Source organism: Nasonia vitripennis, assembly GCF_009193385.2.
Source record: "Nasonia vitripennis strain AsymCx chromosome 3 unlocalized genomic scaffold, Nvit_psr_1.1 chr3_random0014, whole genome shotgun sequence".
Classification (NCBI taxonomy): domain Eukaryota; kingdom Metazoa; phylum Arthropoda; class Insecta; order Hymenoptera; family Pteromalidae; genus Nasonia; species Nasonia vitripennis.
In genome coordinates, this window is record NW_022279635.1 from 369,978 (window position 1) to 386,255 (window position 16,278).

At 38.5% G+C, this 16,278-nt stretch overlaps 2 protein-coding genes across 2 annotated transcripts in view; both read left to right on the plus strand.

The window, feature by feature from the left end:
• LOC116417005 (signal peptidase complex subunit 3) overlaps window positions 1-16,278 on the plus strand; it is a 95,503-nt gene that overhangs the window by 12,416 nt on the left and 66,809 nt on the right. The window contains exon 3 of the mRNA XM_031928016.1: window positions 10,514-10,587. Within this exon, the coding sequence (XP_031783876.1) occupies window positions 10,514-10,587 (74 nt within the window). The remainder of the gene's footprint in view (window positions 1-10,513; window positions 10,588-16,278) is intronic.
• LOC116417004 lies at window positions 5,080-8,271 on the plus strand. Its single transcript, XM_031928012.2, has 3 exons — window positions 5,080-5,302; window positions 5,419-7,476; window positions 7,554-8,271. Exon 2 carries the CDS (start codon window positions 5,627-5,629, stop codon window positions 7,055-7,057), a length of 1,431 nt encoding a protein of 476 aa, XP_031783872.1. The 5' UTR covers window positions 5,080-5,302; window positions 5,419-5,626; the 3' UTR covers window positions 7,058-7,476; window positions 7,554-8,271.

A 16,278-nucleotide genomic window follows, 5' to 3' on the forward strand; every position in this document is an offset into this window, starting at 1 on the left:
CAGAAATCAATGTTATAACATAACTAAAAGTATTATAGAAACGTTTATTTGCTAAAGAACATTAAACAAAAAAATATAAAAAAAATTACCAAAGTCTATCACCCTACTATCTGAGCTATTTTCTCATGAATAGAATAATTTTAATTTATTTTTTATAGTTATTTAGGTTTACCTTGCATGAAAAGCATAAAGATATGAATAATTAGTTACTTAATTTCATACATAATGTGGGAAGGAAGGATTGCATGGGCAGGCTTTCCATAGAGATTCGAAACACTCAGTAGTTTGTAGTTCGTATATTGATGCTTAGTTGTCTAGGGTTTTATACTGAAGGTTACATTCGTAGTTGCTCGTCGGCTGACCGACTCAATCTGCTTCCTCGCCTGCGTCGGGCCCTCTTGCAAACCGACGCTCTCGGCCGACGGCGTTCCTCCCTCCCTGCGCCCCTGCGGGCTCAGGTAGGTTAGAACGCTGCCGCCGCCGCTCGCTCGGAAGGCTTCGGAACGCTCCGCTGGGACTCGGGGCTTGGGTTTTCCCCGTGACGTACTTCGGCTGTGCGGGGGTGGTGAAGCGTCGCTCGCTAGCCGCCATCTGCAACGGGAAAGCGTCGCTTGGCCTCTAGACGCGGAAAGCACGGAAATGCCTTCCCACAATAAACTGCATGTCAAAAAAAAAAAGAAACCGCTGCCAATTCTTTGGCACGTAGCTTCCTTTAACATTATGTATTGCTTTAATATTAGAAATGTTTTTACTTTAGATATAATTCTATAAAGTTTTTGTACTTTTTCGTTGATTGATTTTTATTTCAAATCAATTACACTTACGTAATCAATTATAATTCTCTCTGTCTCTCTCTGTCTGTCTCTCTCTCTCTCTCTCTTTCTCTCTCTCTCTCTCTCTCTCTCTCTCTCTCTCTCTCTCTCTCTCTCTTGCTCTCGCATAGCTATAATTTTGTCAAACCAAGTTTTAAGAGAAATTAGCCTCCCTTTTTTACCTAACACCTTTTTTATCAACCTATATATTTGTAAACAAGATGTCAATTCTATTAATCGATATATCTCTCCCATTATATCCACCCCATTTTCTAATACACTTTTAAAAAATTGTATATTACTTAATCTATGTATTAATTACATTTTAATGACATTATGTGTTATTGTAACGTTGCACTTTTAATAGCGGAACTTGTCGCTACGCAAACTGTAAGATTTTGTGGTACTCTGCTTGGCATATCTAGCGTGCGCAATTATTTCTTCTGCTGTCCCGGCCTTTCTACAGAAATCGCGCCATCCACCTTCGCGCATCCGCCACTGGTTCTTCCATAACACCGACTCAATGCTCCATTTCTTCGTGAATTCCATACCCAAGATGATTTTGTGTCTCGACTGTTCTACTATGTGGCACTCTAGGGACAAACTCTATTACCCAATTCACATCTAGTCTCATCGACAGTACTCCTTTCGCCGGGGACCACGTGCCATCGTAACATCTGATCGTCGTAACACCAGGGTCCAGTCGCGATCCAAAATGCTCTGCTACTTCTGCTGTTAAGAGTGATACCGCTGCTCCGGTGTCGAACAAGGCCGTGTAACAGTCTTCTCCTAACATGATCCGCTAGAATTTCCTGGGATCGTCTGGATCTTCCGCGTCTTGATCTGACTCTATGTCAATCCCACACCCTCCTAGGACTCCAGCAGTAACTTCCACTGCTGAGGTCTGATACGATGGGCTCTCGATCTGCTCGACCTGGGAGGACTCGACTGGCGCAACGCTCAACGACTCAAAACTCCCGGAGGAGGAATCTGACCACCTTGACGCACTATCACTAAAAGAACACGGCGTACGAGGTATACATCGAAATTCACGCGGCCAGCTATTGGCTTCGGTGGGTAGCACAATCTCTGAGCTTCCCCATCTTCTTCTATCTCCTCTACTACGGACGAGACGTTTATGCCTAGCTCTGGCGAATTCATCTGGGCTACCGGCTCAATGAATTTTTGCGAACGGTTCTCAGGGGCCCATTCCTGGGCGTGATTACTGTCTTCGAGAGCCCCGCCCGCGCCCCCATTTCCCAGACCAGTCAGCCCCCGTGCAAGTTACCCACCACAAACACTCGTGGCCTTAGCAGCCCCCCCCCCCTACCCCGACCCAACATAGCCCTATTTGGTTATCAACCGGCACTGTTAGGTCAAGCGGGATTTTTCGTCGGTTCATAGGGTAGCCAGGTCATTCTGGTTAGGCTGACCCGGGCTCCTGTACCCAAGCGCTAAACAACATAGTTTGTCTACGGTACCCTCGGATTGACGCAGTCAGCCTTTCTCGAGTAATCCTGGTGGACATACGTGCCGGGGGGCAGCTTTGGGGTTTGCAGTGTGTGATTGTTGAGGTGTAACATGTGTGTTTATGGGTTGTGTTTCCCAACCAGCACTACCGCCTTCGCCTGGTTGGGAATTGCTCCTAGCCTCTAGTTGGTCTGCCAGGAAGTTTTCATTCTCCTTCCTCTGAGACGAGGAGAGTTAAATGAGTCTCGCCCCCAGGCCTGTTGAAAGTCCGAAGCAGGGAGACCCTTTTTTAGGAGGATCCTGCACTCGAGTGAGAGCCCTTTCTACGGAGTTCCACATACATGTGAGAGCCCGTTTTCCAGGGAATCAGACAAATATTCACTCTCTCTCCCCGGGACCGGGTCCGAGATTCGCCGCAAAATCAACCAGAGGAGTCCTCTGGCCGGTCTAACATGTACTGCACGGCAAGGTGGCAATCCTTAGAGGAGGCTGTCGATACATTGTCACGTAGGTTTCTTTAAACAAACATATTGTTTCTTAATCTAATGTATTGTTTATGCATTATTAAATATTAATTTAATAATGCATTATTAATGTAATAATGCATTATTAATTTAATAATGCATTATTATTTTAATAATGCATTAAAAAAGGTGAGACTTTACGATGAGAGGAGAAAATCACAAAAGGAGCGCTGGGACCGAGAATCGAGACCAGCGTCCCCGAGATCTCTCGGCAGGCGTGCTACCACTGAGCCAACGCCTCCCTATTTCGCCACTATCTATCCTGCCTTGATTACTGGCATGGCGAGCGACTCAGCGGCGATGCGCCGTGAACGCGCCTATACACATCTGCGCCGCACGCCTTTATCAGGCGGACCGCGCGGCGCAACGGGCAGTTCTACTCGAGCTCCACTCCAGGTAGTATCGTGCGCACACGTTACTACAAGGAAAAGCGGGAGATAGACACACACGTAATACCGTCACCAAACCGATACACCGATGCCGCACCCGCCGAATCATTATTGTAACGAAAGCTTGTAGATATTCTTATAATTTGTTAACCGCGTTAGTTTAAACAACTTTACTTGTGAAGGCGAAGTATTTTTAACGAGACGCATAATTGATTTCTGTTTCAGCCGGGATTTAACAACTGATTCCAAATACTATTGTTTAACTTAGAAATATACTTTATTATTGTTAATAATATAAAAATAGACTCTTTTTTGCCCCTTTCCCCTATCCAGATCCTGGAGCCGACTGACTGTCCAGTCTCTCGGGGAAAGATAAACCGTTACAAAATATTTTAAATATCATAAAATTTCAAGAACTGCGCAAAAAATGAACCTTTATAAAAAAAAAAGTTTATCTTGTCCTAAAATTTTAAGTTAATACAGAAAATCCATTTTTTAAGTTTTTTGTTTATTAGCTAAACGTATCACCAAAATGGTTTTAAATTTTGACAGCAATTAGACATTATAATCTTTTACCATCATGATTGTTCCAAAACATACCGTAATTTAGTTTTGAAGATATGACTTGAAAAAAAACACCATATCATAGCAATTGAACGAAACGGTAAATCTGAAAAATCTTCGAGAAAAAGCAGTCAGTTGTAGTCTTTTAGAAGCATTAGTACCGAATTTATTGCAGAAATTACATCATTTAAAAAAACCCAAAAGGATGTTTTTTTTTTAAATTACAAAACAGCCATAAAAATGGCTGTTGTCAAGATAAAGAAAACCCAAATGCATGTCAAATTTTTTTTACTGTTCACCTCGTGGTTCCAGAAATATGACGGTGTACATAGCACACAGCCATTCGCATAAACATTTTCTTAAAACTCATGATTTGAATTCCAAACGCCTCAAAATACGTGTTTACAAAGTTTCAGCGAAACTGAAAATTTAACTATTTACAAAGCTTTCTCTTGGAAGAGAGCAAACCATTGATCTTTTAATGCATAAGTACTGGTGAATTTTGTATATAGATTTTTTGGTGTAATGGATTTGTTGAGTCAAAAAAAAAAAAATTTTTTCTCATTAAATTTATTAACAAAAACCATAGAATTACAATCAAACATCAGAATATACAAAATTTTTCTTTAGAAAACAATAACTTAGAATTCAGTATACGATAAATTGGTAAACATTGAAAAAATAAACAACCTGGAAAAAAATTTAGGATAACAGAAATTTATAGACCTACTTTAAAAATTGGCGGATTTTTACGATTCAAAATTAGACATGTTTATTTTCAAATACAGAATAACAGTTATAATTTTATATTCATATTTAAATATACATTATTTTCAAAATTCAAATCTTTTAACACGTTTTTAAAATTTATGACTGCAACCATCATTTAGCGGATTCCCGTTTAAGGTAAAAGTCCCCCGTTATGGAACACTGCTAAAATCGTGACCCCGTAATGGAACGGTTGGAAATATAAGAGAATCGAATATTATAATGATACGTATAAGATTTATAAAAATTTTATTGATATTTTAAAGTATTATTATTTAAAATACACAATAATACGTATTCATACACAGTAATTAGAATTAACAAAAAATATATAATTGTGTGTGCGTTGAAATTCTCTCAAATCGACGCTTTTTTTGTACCACGGACGCAGATTTTTTCCGATTTGATTTGTTTACTATTTTTATATATACATATAAGTGTTCTTGTGAGATGATTATTGGATTATATATTGATTTCGGTTCATAGAACCAAGTTACTTATTTTTTTTTTTACAATAGAAACGTTTTTTATTAAATATATCGGTGTTTCATAACTGGCGCGGAAAAATGGCATTTGTCCGGATTTATGGAACAGTCCAAACGAGTGTTCCGAATCCGCGGACCTGCTCTTAATTCATGTACCACTTTATGGAGCACGTATCGAGAACCAACATAAAATGTAATTTTAAACAGTTTTATATAATTTTCATCACGCCAAAACGTTTAAAATAAGTGTATTTCAAGTGTTTTGCAACTTAAGTATTGTGTAAGTAAGTGTAAGTATAAACATGTCACATAAAAATAATTTCAGACCACAAATAAAAACCTAACCTACAAACTGAGCAAACATGAGTAAAGTATATTGATCAATTTATTTTCATATTTGTTACAGATAAATTAAGTATCAAGAATGACAGCAACACGAAAGGTGAAAAAGGAAATCAAGAAGAACAAAAAGAGCAAGAAAAAATTAGAAAGTACTGTGAAAAAGGGTTCTAAGCGCAAGAATGTTGTTGTGAAAAAATAGGCAAAAGTGGTCAAGAAGAAAGAAAAAGTGAAAAGAAAGCTGTATTCTACTGTTGATCTACAGAGAGCTGTAAATGCAGTTGGCACGTCTGTATGGCACGTCTGTGCGAAAAGCTGCACTTAAATATAGCGTACCACCAACATCTATCCACAGAGCTGTGAAGAACCCGGAGCAATCAAATTTAAAGGCTGGCCCTGCTCCCATTTTGTCAACAGAAGTAGAGAATGAGATTGTAAACTGGATTTTGTATCGAGCTGAGAAAGGATATCCAATCACCAAAACTGAATTGCTGGACAGCGTGCAAAGTTATATACGCAATCTTGGAGATGAAATCCCTAAGACTCCGTTCACTAATGACAGACCTGGCCGCCACTGGTTTGAAAAGTTTCGACTTCGACATCCTGAAATAACCATCAGGACTCCACAGCATCTTACTATGACACGTGCTTGTGTGACTGAAGAAGATTTGAGAGGATGGTTTTCGGACATTGGAGTGTACTTGAAGAATAAAGGCGTGGATAAATTGCATCCCTCAAGAGTATTCAACTGCGATGAGACTAATGTGCAACTTATTCCCAAATCAGAGAAGGTGTTAGCCAAGAAAGGTGCCAGCTCAGCCTACAAGATTGTGGATGGGGGCGAAAAAGAAAGCCTAACAGCACTTTTTATGTACAGCGCTGATGGAACAAAAGCTCCGCCCATGATTATGTACAAGTACGCAGATAGTATGCCAGCCAATATTCTAAAAAATTGTCCAGCTGGTTGGGGTATCGGCAATTCTGATAATGGTTGGATGACTACAGAGACGTTCTTTGAATACATAGCCAATGTTTTTTATCCTTGGCTACAAAAAAGTGAGGTGGAATTTCCAATTATTATTTATTTGGATGGCCATTCCTCTCATGTCACTATACCATTAGTCAAATTTTGTCGAGAGAAAGAAATAGATGTAATTGCTCTCTTCCCCAATGCGACACACATTATGCAACCTCTGGACATTGCTTTCTTTCACCCATTCAAAGAAATGTGGCGAGCAGCTATTGCAAAATATGAAGCTGAAAAAGACATTTCAAGATTAAAGAAGGAGCATTTTCCAGCTGTACTTGAACAAGCGTTGCATTCATTTGTCAACGAAAAGCCAACCATTATAAATGGCTTTAAAGCTGCTGGTTTGGTGTCCTTCGACCCTGAAGCAGTCGAATACAATGTTCTTCATAAGAAAAAAAGTAAAAAGAAGAAAGCTGAATCAGAGAAATCAGTCGAGCATGTTAATACAGATTCTGAAGTTGAAGATATGAAAAAGCATCTACTGACCCTCGAGAAGAATCTACCGGATGTTGTGCTCCAGAACTTCAAAGAAACAGAGACCATCGGTGTAGAGAATCAAGATACAGCGAATAACAGTTTGTTTCAGTATTGGCTCGAAGTAAAGAAAGCTGTTGGTGGTAAACGCATGATCAATCATTCATTGTATTACTTAATTGATCATTCGGCTGCTAACTAATTTTAATATTTACAAAATTAATTTCTACTTTTTTACAATTTTAATTGACTATTTACAAAAATAATTTTTATTATTTACAACATAACTTATATATAAATAATCATATATTATTTTATATGCATAGATACCGGAAAGAAATCGCGTCTTTAATTAAAAGTGTCGAGATTTTAAACAACCACAAGTGAATTGTAGTACCGCAAACTGTACCTGCTAGTACGTCTTTTGAATTAATGAATGAAAGCAATTTGAACGTAAAAAATGATCTAATTCTCATAGAATTAGATGGCATCGAAGATAATGAATTAAATGCTCTTTTAAATAATGAAAGCTTAGAAAGTATTATTATAGAAACAAATAGCACAATTGAGCATATTGTCGAGCATTACCTGAAAATTTGGATACTGTAATCTCTCAAAAAGGTTTGTACAAATTTATTAAAAATTATTTATGGCAATAACTTATTTTATCTATTTATAATCATCTTTCATTATTTCAGAAACCATTCATGAAAGTGCTGATATGACAAATGAGCCGAATGATTTTCAAGCGATCAGCACAGTATTAATTGATCAAATAGAAGAGCCTACTAGTCCTACAATTACAAACAAGGACAATTGTCAAACACCTGTTACAACCAACTTCGATCTCAGTCTTGAAGTGACTGACGAAGTAATAGATAACTCTGAAGAGGTCGTTGATGTCCAATTTACAAAATCTGTCAGTCCCCAAAATCAAGATATTTCACCTGTTTTGCAAGAGAATGTTCAAAACATTTGTAAAGAAATAAATCACAAATCAAGTAACCTACTTCAAGAAAATCAAGAGAATATTGGTCTTGCTTCTGTAGATTCAGGTATACCATATTGTGCTGTATACCTCAATTGATTTGATTCACGTATAAATCAAAATTTCATGAATTTTATAATATAAATTATTGCATATTATTAGATAGCACCGCCATTAAAAAGAAGAGTTTTGCCAATTCTTTTTTGCTACCCGTAGACCACTTATCTAAAAAGAAACGAGCTAAATTAAATGCTACTGGAAAACCTAAACTACCTGCTGTGGGAACATCAGAAGAATGGTGGGAGGTACATTTGGAAAAGGAAGAAGCTAAAAAAACGAAGGAAGAACAAAAAGCCAAGAAAAAGTTATTACAGGAAGAGAAAAAAAAGTTAGCAGAGGAGAAAAAGAGATTGGCAGAGGAGAAAAAAGATTATATGCGCAAGATGAAAGAAAAAATGAACGAGATACACAAGAAAATCAAATGTGAAAAATTATAGACCATTTAAAAATGTTGATTACTTACTTACTTATGGAAAATCAGTATTACTTACTAAAGTAAACAAGCGTGTATTATGCGATATGCTCAAAAATGTGTATTTTTGTTAACTATTTATTAAATAAATAATTTAAATGATTATATTATTATATTTATAATAATTATAAACTTACTTACAATTATATCTTGATTTTTTAGAATATTTACAGCTGTTACAAATAAGATATTATTTTAGTTATGACAATCTTTTCAGCTGTTCCAAAACGGGGACATGAGTTATGGAACGGGGGGCCAAGTCGAAAAATCGGTGTTCCATAACACGTACCAGTGACTGTTTTTTTTTTAAATTTAAATTCAAATTTAAGTTCAATTTATATTTTCAAAATTTCATTTCAATCTTGAATACCTAGCCCATCGAGCCGTATTGGCAGTTTAACGTTATTATACTTTAAAATAATTTAAATGAGACCGATATTTCTAACCTACATGAAACCGTTCCATAACAGGTACTTTTACCTTACTAAGGTTTGGTCCCGTTATTCCGTATGAAGGCTATTCTCTCTTTGTTAGTTTAAGACAGCCTAATATCCCGATAGCTCCAACAATTGTGTAAACATTGCCTCAATATTGCCTTAGCAGACTCGCTAGATTCTGCAATATTGCCAGTTCTTAGAATAACACTGCTGTAACAATTAGACAATGTTGCCACGCACCGAATTTGCGTAGAACATTTCAAACTAAATGGGAACTTTGCGTTGCTCTAAACGGTAACCGTCAGGCAGGAACTATGCGTCGGAACAAGCGTACTTATACCGTTAAAAGCCGCGTGACGCTCTCAATCCGTTTAAATTGTTCCGTACGCGAATATATTACCGTCGAGTGTGCGCTTTTTTATTGCATAGCTAATTTTCTTCCTCATAGGAATGAATATTTTATAAACATAGCCACCAGATCTCGCAATATTGATTCATAAATATTCCTGCAACTATTTAGAAAATATCGCTAAAATATTGTGCAATGTTTGATCATGAATGAAATAATATCAAAATATTTATGCATCATCATGAGAATATTCTATATTGATGCAAAAATATTTTAATGTAATTGCAATATTAATTGAATGCTTTTAAACTCAGGATAATAGAATTTGTCATTTAGCTTGTAACGGGGCTCGATTTCGGCGGAAAACTCGGCAATATTCGACCGGGTACAATCCCTCGTCGCGGCGGAGAACTCTCTCAACGCCTGTGATTTATTCGCGTCAACGCAGGTCGCAGCTAGAGCTGCTTCGTGAATTTCGTGTTTGCACGTGTGCTATTCCTCCGCACTTTCCTGTGCGGAGCCGGCTTTTCAGCTTTGCGTTGCAACCGCTTGTTGCAACGCCCGCGGAGGCGATGGTATTCGCGGTGGGGATGTAGGGAACGGGAGCGAACAACTCGGGAAAATGAAGCTAGTCCCGATTAAAATAAAATAACAAAATAATGTATTGTGCGGCCTATATTGTTTCTGTACTAATGTGCGCCGAGTCACCTCAATGTCGACTCGGCGTGGAGAGTATCTCGCGAAGCGTACGCACGCGAACGAGAAGGTCGTTACTTTGTGCCGCTGCACCGAGTCGCAAAGCTGTAGCCACTGCTACTGCTGACATGATACAGATGAAAGGGTTCAGCCTAACTTACTCGCTGTCGCCGTTCTCAGTAGGCACGCAACACACACACACACACACTCTGCGCTGGTGGTGTTGTTGGGTCACTCGCAGGTGCCGACATCCTCTCGTTCAGTCGCTGATCGACGGGCCAGGTCGTCCTTCCCTATGGAAGCCAAAGTTGGTAGCGACGTCTTCTTCTCGCGATTACACACATTCTCACTCTCTCGCACGCTATCGGTCGTCGATCGATTTGGCCAGTCTCATACACGAGAGCCGACGCGTTCGCTATTATGGCCGGAAGCTATCTGTCTGTCCGACGGTCCGCAACTAATTCACGAGGCCCCGAATCTTGCATCGCGCTTGCGCAACGTCGCGTTTCAGCGATGCGCGAATCCATCCGATTTTACACCTCGTTACAAGCTAAGACACAACTGTTGCGTAATACGGTACTATCCCAGCAAGAGTAATAAAATAGTTTTTTTGTTAATTATTTTTATATATTATTAACTGACCTTTTTTGTTTCAGTAAAAATGTTCCAGATTATAGCGCTTCTAGGGAAAAAAATGACTTAGGATTTTTGACATTTGATATACAGACTGATATCCTTTTAAAATTATACATTAAATCTGTTACATAAACTTTGTTCACTTTATCCAATTAGTTTAGTTTTTTTGGTTTTCGTGGCCCTGAAATGCTAAAGATACATACTATGGGTCAAACATCAGAATAAACAAATTTTTCTTTCGAAAACAATAACTTAGATATTCAGTATACGATAAACTGGTAAACATTGAATAAATAAACAACTTGGAAACAAATTTAGGATAACAGAAATTTATAGACCTACTTCAAAAATTGGCGGATTTTTACGATTCAAAATTAGCCATGTTTATTTTCAAATACAGAATAACAGTTATAATTTTATATTCATATTTAGATAAACATTATTTTCAAAATTCAAAATTTTCAACACGTTTTTAAAATTTATGACTGCAACCATCATTTAGCGGATTTACGTTTACTAAGGTTTTTTGGTTTTCGTGGATTTGAAATGCTAAAGATACATACTATGGACTGAAAATCGGTGGAGTGGATAAAATAAATAGTAGAACGTTAAATGCTGGATTGAGAGCGTCCATTTTCAATGAAAAAATTCCCAAAGTATGTATACCTGCGTTAAACTTATTGCTAGGCGTGCTAGCACGTACTGTGCGAAGAAGCGCGTGCCTTTTTTCCATCTTTTATGATAGGGACAAGATGCCGGTAAAAAGGACACGGTTCCTTTTTATAAGCGACGCTGCGTGCGAGAAATTCCCGTCCGAAGTCTGAGCTTTATTGCGAGATCACTCGGGGCCTAGCGGGGGAAAATCCAGGTTGTAGCTTAAGTCTTTATAACCTCACGTACATCAGGCCTCAGGTCAGCAGACCGAGCTTTCTTGTAAGCCAGAGTGCGAGAGCTCTGGCAGTCTTAGCATCGTCTCGATCGAGTGAACATCGAGCGACAGTAACAGTGTAATTTTCTAAACTCTTATTTTTTCAAATATAACTTTACTTATTTTAGAACTACTTACAGTGTTCGCGTTTTTTTCTATGTTCAAACCTCGTTCCTACTGAACAAAACATTAAAGGTTATTGTAAAAGCGATATAGCTGGATGTTTTATAACAGCATCTTTACTGTTACTAGCTGCTTTAATAATCAGGGCAAGAAGGGCCCTGTTTAATATTGTTAACGTCGGGCGTGCAGAAGGCACGACTTGGCTTACTCAGATATTCGCGAGTGTGTACACGAGCCCGCGGAAGCGCAGCGTCCAGGATAATTCAATATCAATACCTTGGGTTAATGTAGAACTGATACTAACTGTGTATTGCTGGTTAAGCATACAGTACGTGCCTGATGGGCGGATGCCAACCACCAGCACACGATCGAGGTGAGAGAGAGGGAGAGAGAGAGAGAGAGAGAGAGAGAGAGAGAGAGGCCTAAAGTCGCCCGAAGAAACGAGATTTCGTAAGAATGGGTACTCACAAATGTAACATGTCACAATGGCCGCATTGACCCACGCAAGGATGGTCTCGGATGAATCGTAATGCAGCTCGGAACGAAGACAGACTTGGAATCAGCTCGCTAGCGCAAGCACAGATTTATTTTTACCCTCTTACACACTGTTGTCAAGTCTTGACAGCAGCATGCGAGCAGGTAGCAACATCGTCCGCAGCCAAATTTAAATCTCTCTCGATACATATTCTCTCTCTCTCTTTCTCTCTCTCTCTCTCTCTCTCTCTCTCTCTCTCTCTCTCTCTCTCTCTCTCTCTCTCTCTCTCTCTCTCTCTCTCTCTCTCTCTGTGTTTCTCTTACTCTTTCATGTGCTGCGCCTTTAGTAGCTGTAACAAAGGAAGTATTATAAAGAATGTTAATTCTGTTCCGGAGAGACATCTTAACGTGCTCAACGTCCGTTAATTGCACTGGCAATGTTACAGTTTTGAAAAAAGCTAAAATCGTTCCGGTTTATAAAGCAAGTGAGAAACATAACATCAAATAGCGTGGCAGCGCCACGAAGGCAAGTTTGAGAAGCAGACGAAGCCGTGGCGCCCGCGCTAGTATTAACTTCTATGTTGGGGTTCGCATTTTTCATTACAAAGAAATAAATGCGTTTCTTTGTTGTCTCAAATATATTTTGGCTTATATCATGTTTTATTATGCCAAACTATGATTTTCAACAAAAATATTGAAAAAACAGCTACCTTTGATATAATACACAAGTGTGTCATTCACAAAATGCTCAAATCAAATAAAAAAAATGTTAGGTCCGTTACGTTAGCCGCAACAAGTTTCAGGACCGTAAAGTTGACCGCACAGCTATACACAGATGGATATTGCTTTCTCATCGGTTTTCTGCATGCTCGCTCACATGTAGTTTTTAGTGTCTAGATGTAGAAATAGATCGAGGGCGGTGTCTAGGTGTGCAGGGTGGTCGATGACGAGGTCTAGGTGGTGCGCTCCGTTGTTTTTGGTGTCTAAGTGTAGAAATTATTCGTGGATAGTGTATCAGAACGATCAGTGATTTCATTTCATAGTGATAAAAATGTTACAAAAAAGTCATGGTCGAAAGATGCTAAAGATGCTTATATTTTATTTTTAGGAGAAATATGAAATATTAAAAAAAAATTACTAAAAAGGACTGAAATATCTAAAAAAAATTAACTTCCGAAAAAGTAAAAGTTAATTTATTTTTATTAACTATTACAGGCTGATTTCATTTATATTAAACATCGCAAAAATCTTTGAAACAATCGCGTACAACAGAATACATAAATTTTTTTAAAAAGAGAATATCATATTTAAGCATCAATTTGGATTTATGAAAAATTTTGCTTCTCGGGACGCGCTAGACTATATTACTTAAATATTGTATGATAATGTCAAAAAGAATACGTCAAAGATTGTTACTCTCCTTGATTTGGCCAAAGATTTCGGTACTGTAGATCATTAATTGTTACTTGAGAACTATATTATATAAGTATATATAAGGGGTCAGGCTTTGGATCTACTTACAAGTTACCTTGATAAAAGATATCAAACTGTTGAAATAGAAGATAGTGAAAGTGATAACCTGTTAATAAATACAGGTGTCCCTCATTGTACTATCGTGTGACCATTACTTTTTGTATTTTATTTAAATGACATCTAGAGTGAAATACCCATGAACTCAATGCTATCACGCAGATGATACCGCTGTAATAGCCACTGGTGAAACTTGAGAAGACGCGCAGTACAACATAAACAGATTTTCATAGGTGATAGATGGTTGGCTGGCGGTGAATAAATTATCGCTGAATGTAGATAATGCAGTTTATAAGACCTACTGAAGCAATTGCAATAGTATACCAACCCAAATAGAGGCTAAAATCCAGGATAGGAAGATAACTAGAGTAGAGAATTACAAATATCTAGGAGTTGTTTTCGATTATAATTTGAAGTGGGATGACATCTGTCCACCACGATTTGAAACTGATCCTTCTAAAGCTCCTGTATCAGCTCCCAATGACTTTTTCGATAAACTCTACGACCATGCAGAGTTTAATGCCGTCTTAAACGCGAAAGACCCCAAATCATCGCCCGGTTTAGATAGTACAGAATATTTTATTCTTAAGAATCTTCCGATTCATTTTCACCTTTTACTTCTGGATATTTCTAACAAACTTCATTCTAGCAAATGTTATCCTAGAAGCTGGAGACAGTCCTTTTTACATTTTATTAACAACTTCGACGGTGAGAGCCTTAGATCCATCGCTTTGACCTCCTCTTCGTGCAAACTCTTTGAAACCATGTGTAAAAATTGTTTGCCATGGAGGGTTGAATTCAATGTGTACTGATGGTTTAATAAATTTAACCTTAAAAATGGACAAAGCTTTCTTAGAAGGCGAAAATGTCGTAGCTGCCTTACTTGATGTAAACAGTACTTTCGACCATTTTAATGGGAACATTTTGCTCGTTGAATTCACTTGTAAAGACCGTATTTGGTATAAATGCGGGCTGCGCGAGTTCACAAATAATTATTTAGTTCGCGGAAACTAGCATAAGCTCGGGAGCTTTATTGTTACTAGGGAGTACTAGGGTTGAATGAATAATACTGAATGTCTGGGTGTATAATTTGTCTGTCTTTAAGCACGAGTGGACGCGTGCGCGGACAGTACGGCGCGGACTCTCTAATGCACTGTTGTTGTCTGGAGATGGGACCGGCGCGGACTTACTTGTGCGCGGACACTCTTGTGCGTGGACGGTGTATTGTCTGCTCTTGATGGTTTCGTTCGGACTTCGATGTATCCGAGTTCTCTATCATAGTGCTATCTCTCTTACCTTTGTGGTTTCGATGATGATTTAGTAGGAGCTATTGACTTTCTATTTGAGGATATGATTTATGGTGGTTTCAATTAATTTATTACTCGCTGAATTTGTATTTTGTATTATTTGTTATTGATTTATTTTTAATTGACCCAGAGCACTTCACAGACGTTTGATGTTCGACATTTATCTAATAGTTTCGTTGATAGTATCGTATTTAAAATATGTAGTGTAAAGACTTACAATTATAATCTTAGTAGGTACGCAGGATTTTTCTACGATCCGTACGTGGCCAATACTGATTGAGTTACTCTACACGATTACTCGTGGCAATAAAATATGTTGATCAACTGCACTGCTAACGCCGGAGATTCCACTCGACGGACCTTAGCTTGTACTTCTCTCTACGGTGTGAGTCTGGATTCAAAGGGCTTTCCGGTGATTGTTATGCCGAGGGACGGATTTAGCACGCTCCCAAGGTGTTGGACGGATTTAGCACGCTCCAAGCACTAACACAATCAAACACCGCCGCTTCTCCTTAGAATCAACTACAACCGATAGTGAGCAAGTAACTACGCAAAAAGGTAGTGCGTGGATCGGCTCCAGGGTTTTTAAAGCCTCGGTGTCGATGCAAGCAGTTTTGTAATTTAGATGAAGAAGATCGCGGTCGCCCAATCAGCACCGGCCACACAGGATCGTCGCGTATGTCTTGCAATCGTGTTTCGCGCGCGAGGAGTGCTGACGCGAAGGTCAGAGCACTCGCTCCGATTTTCTGCGCTCGGTAGTGTATTGTCGCAATCGGTACAGCTCTCGTTGGTTTGTGTGTATGTGGATGCCGTCTATTAGGCGTTATACGCATTCGTACTATAGGTATATAAACGTGGGACATTACACCTCCCCCCCCAGAATATTGCCGCCCACGGCAATGGAGCCGGCGCAAAAAAATAAAAAAAAAAAAAAGTGTCCCATGTTTATCATTCTGGACAATTTGGTGAGTACAATTTATTTTATACAATAATTTTAAAACTATGTTTCGCTAGTAGAGAATGAATATAACTTACGAAAATAAAGTCTACATGTAGTGTAATAGATCTAAGATATGGCTTTATGAAAAAAAAGTTTTCTATATATGAATTATTAAGATCTTCTTTTTAACTTACAAATCCTACACTCATACGGAATTCTATGAACGCACTCACCGTTCGCCCAGTTAGTACGACAAACAACGCAGAGTATCCAGTTTGTGGTGTGATGTTCAATTCCCTGGTACCAGCAGTCCTCTCTGCAACCCGTACAGCTTGTGAATAGTGGTGGCTGCGGAGATGATGGATGTTTAGTAGTAATTTTTAGTCTTTGTAGAGGGACTCTTGGTCTGGAGTTTTGGGCTTCTTCCTTTAGTTTTCTTCTCTGCTCTCGCTTCCTTATTCTATCTTTCTCTCTTTTTCTTTC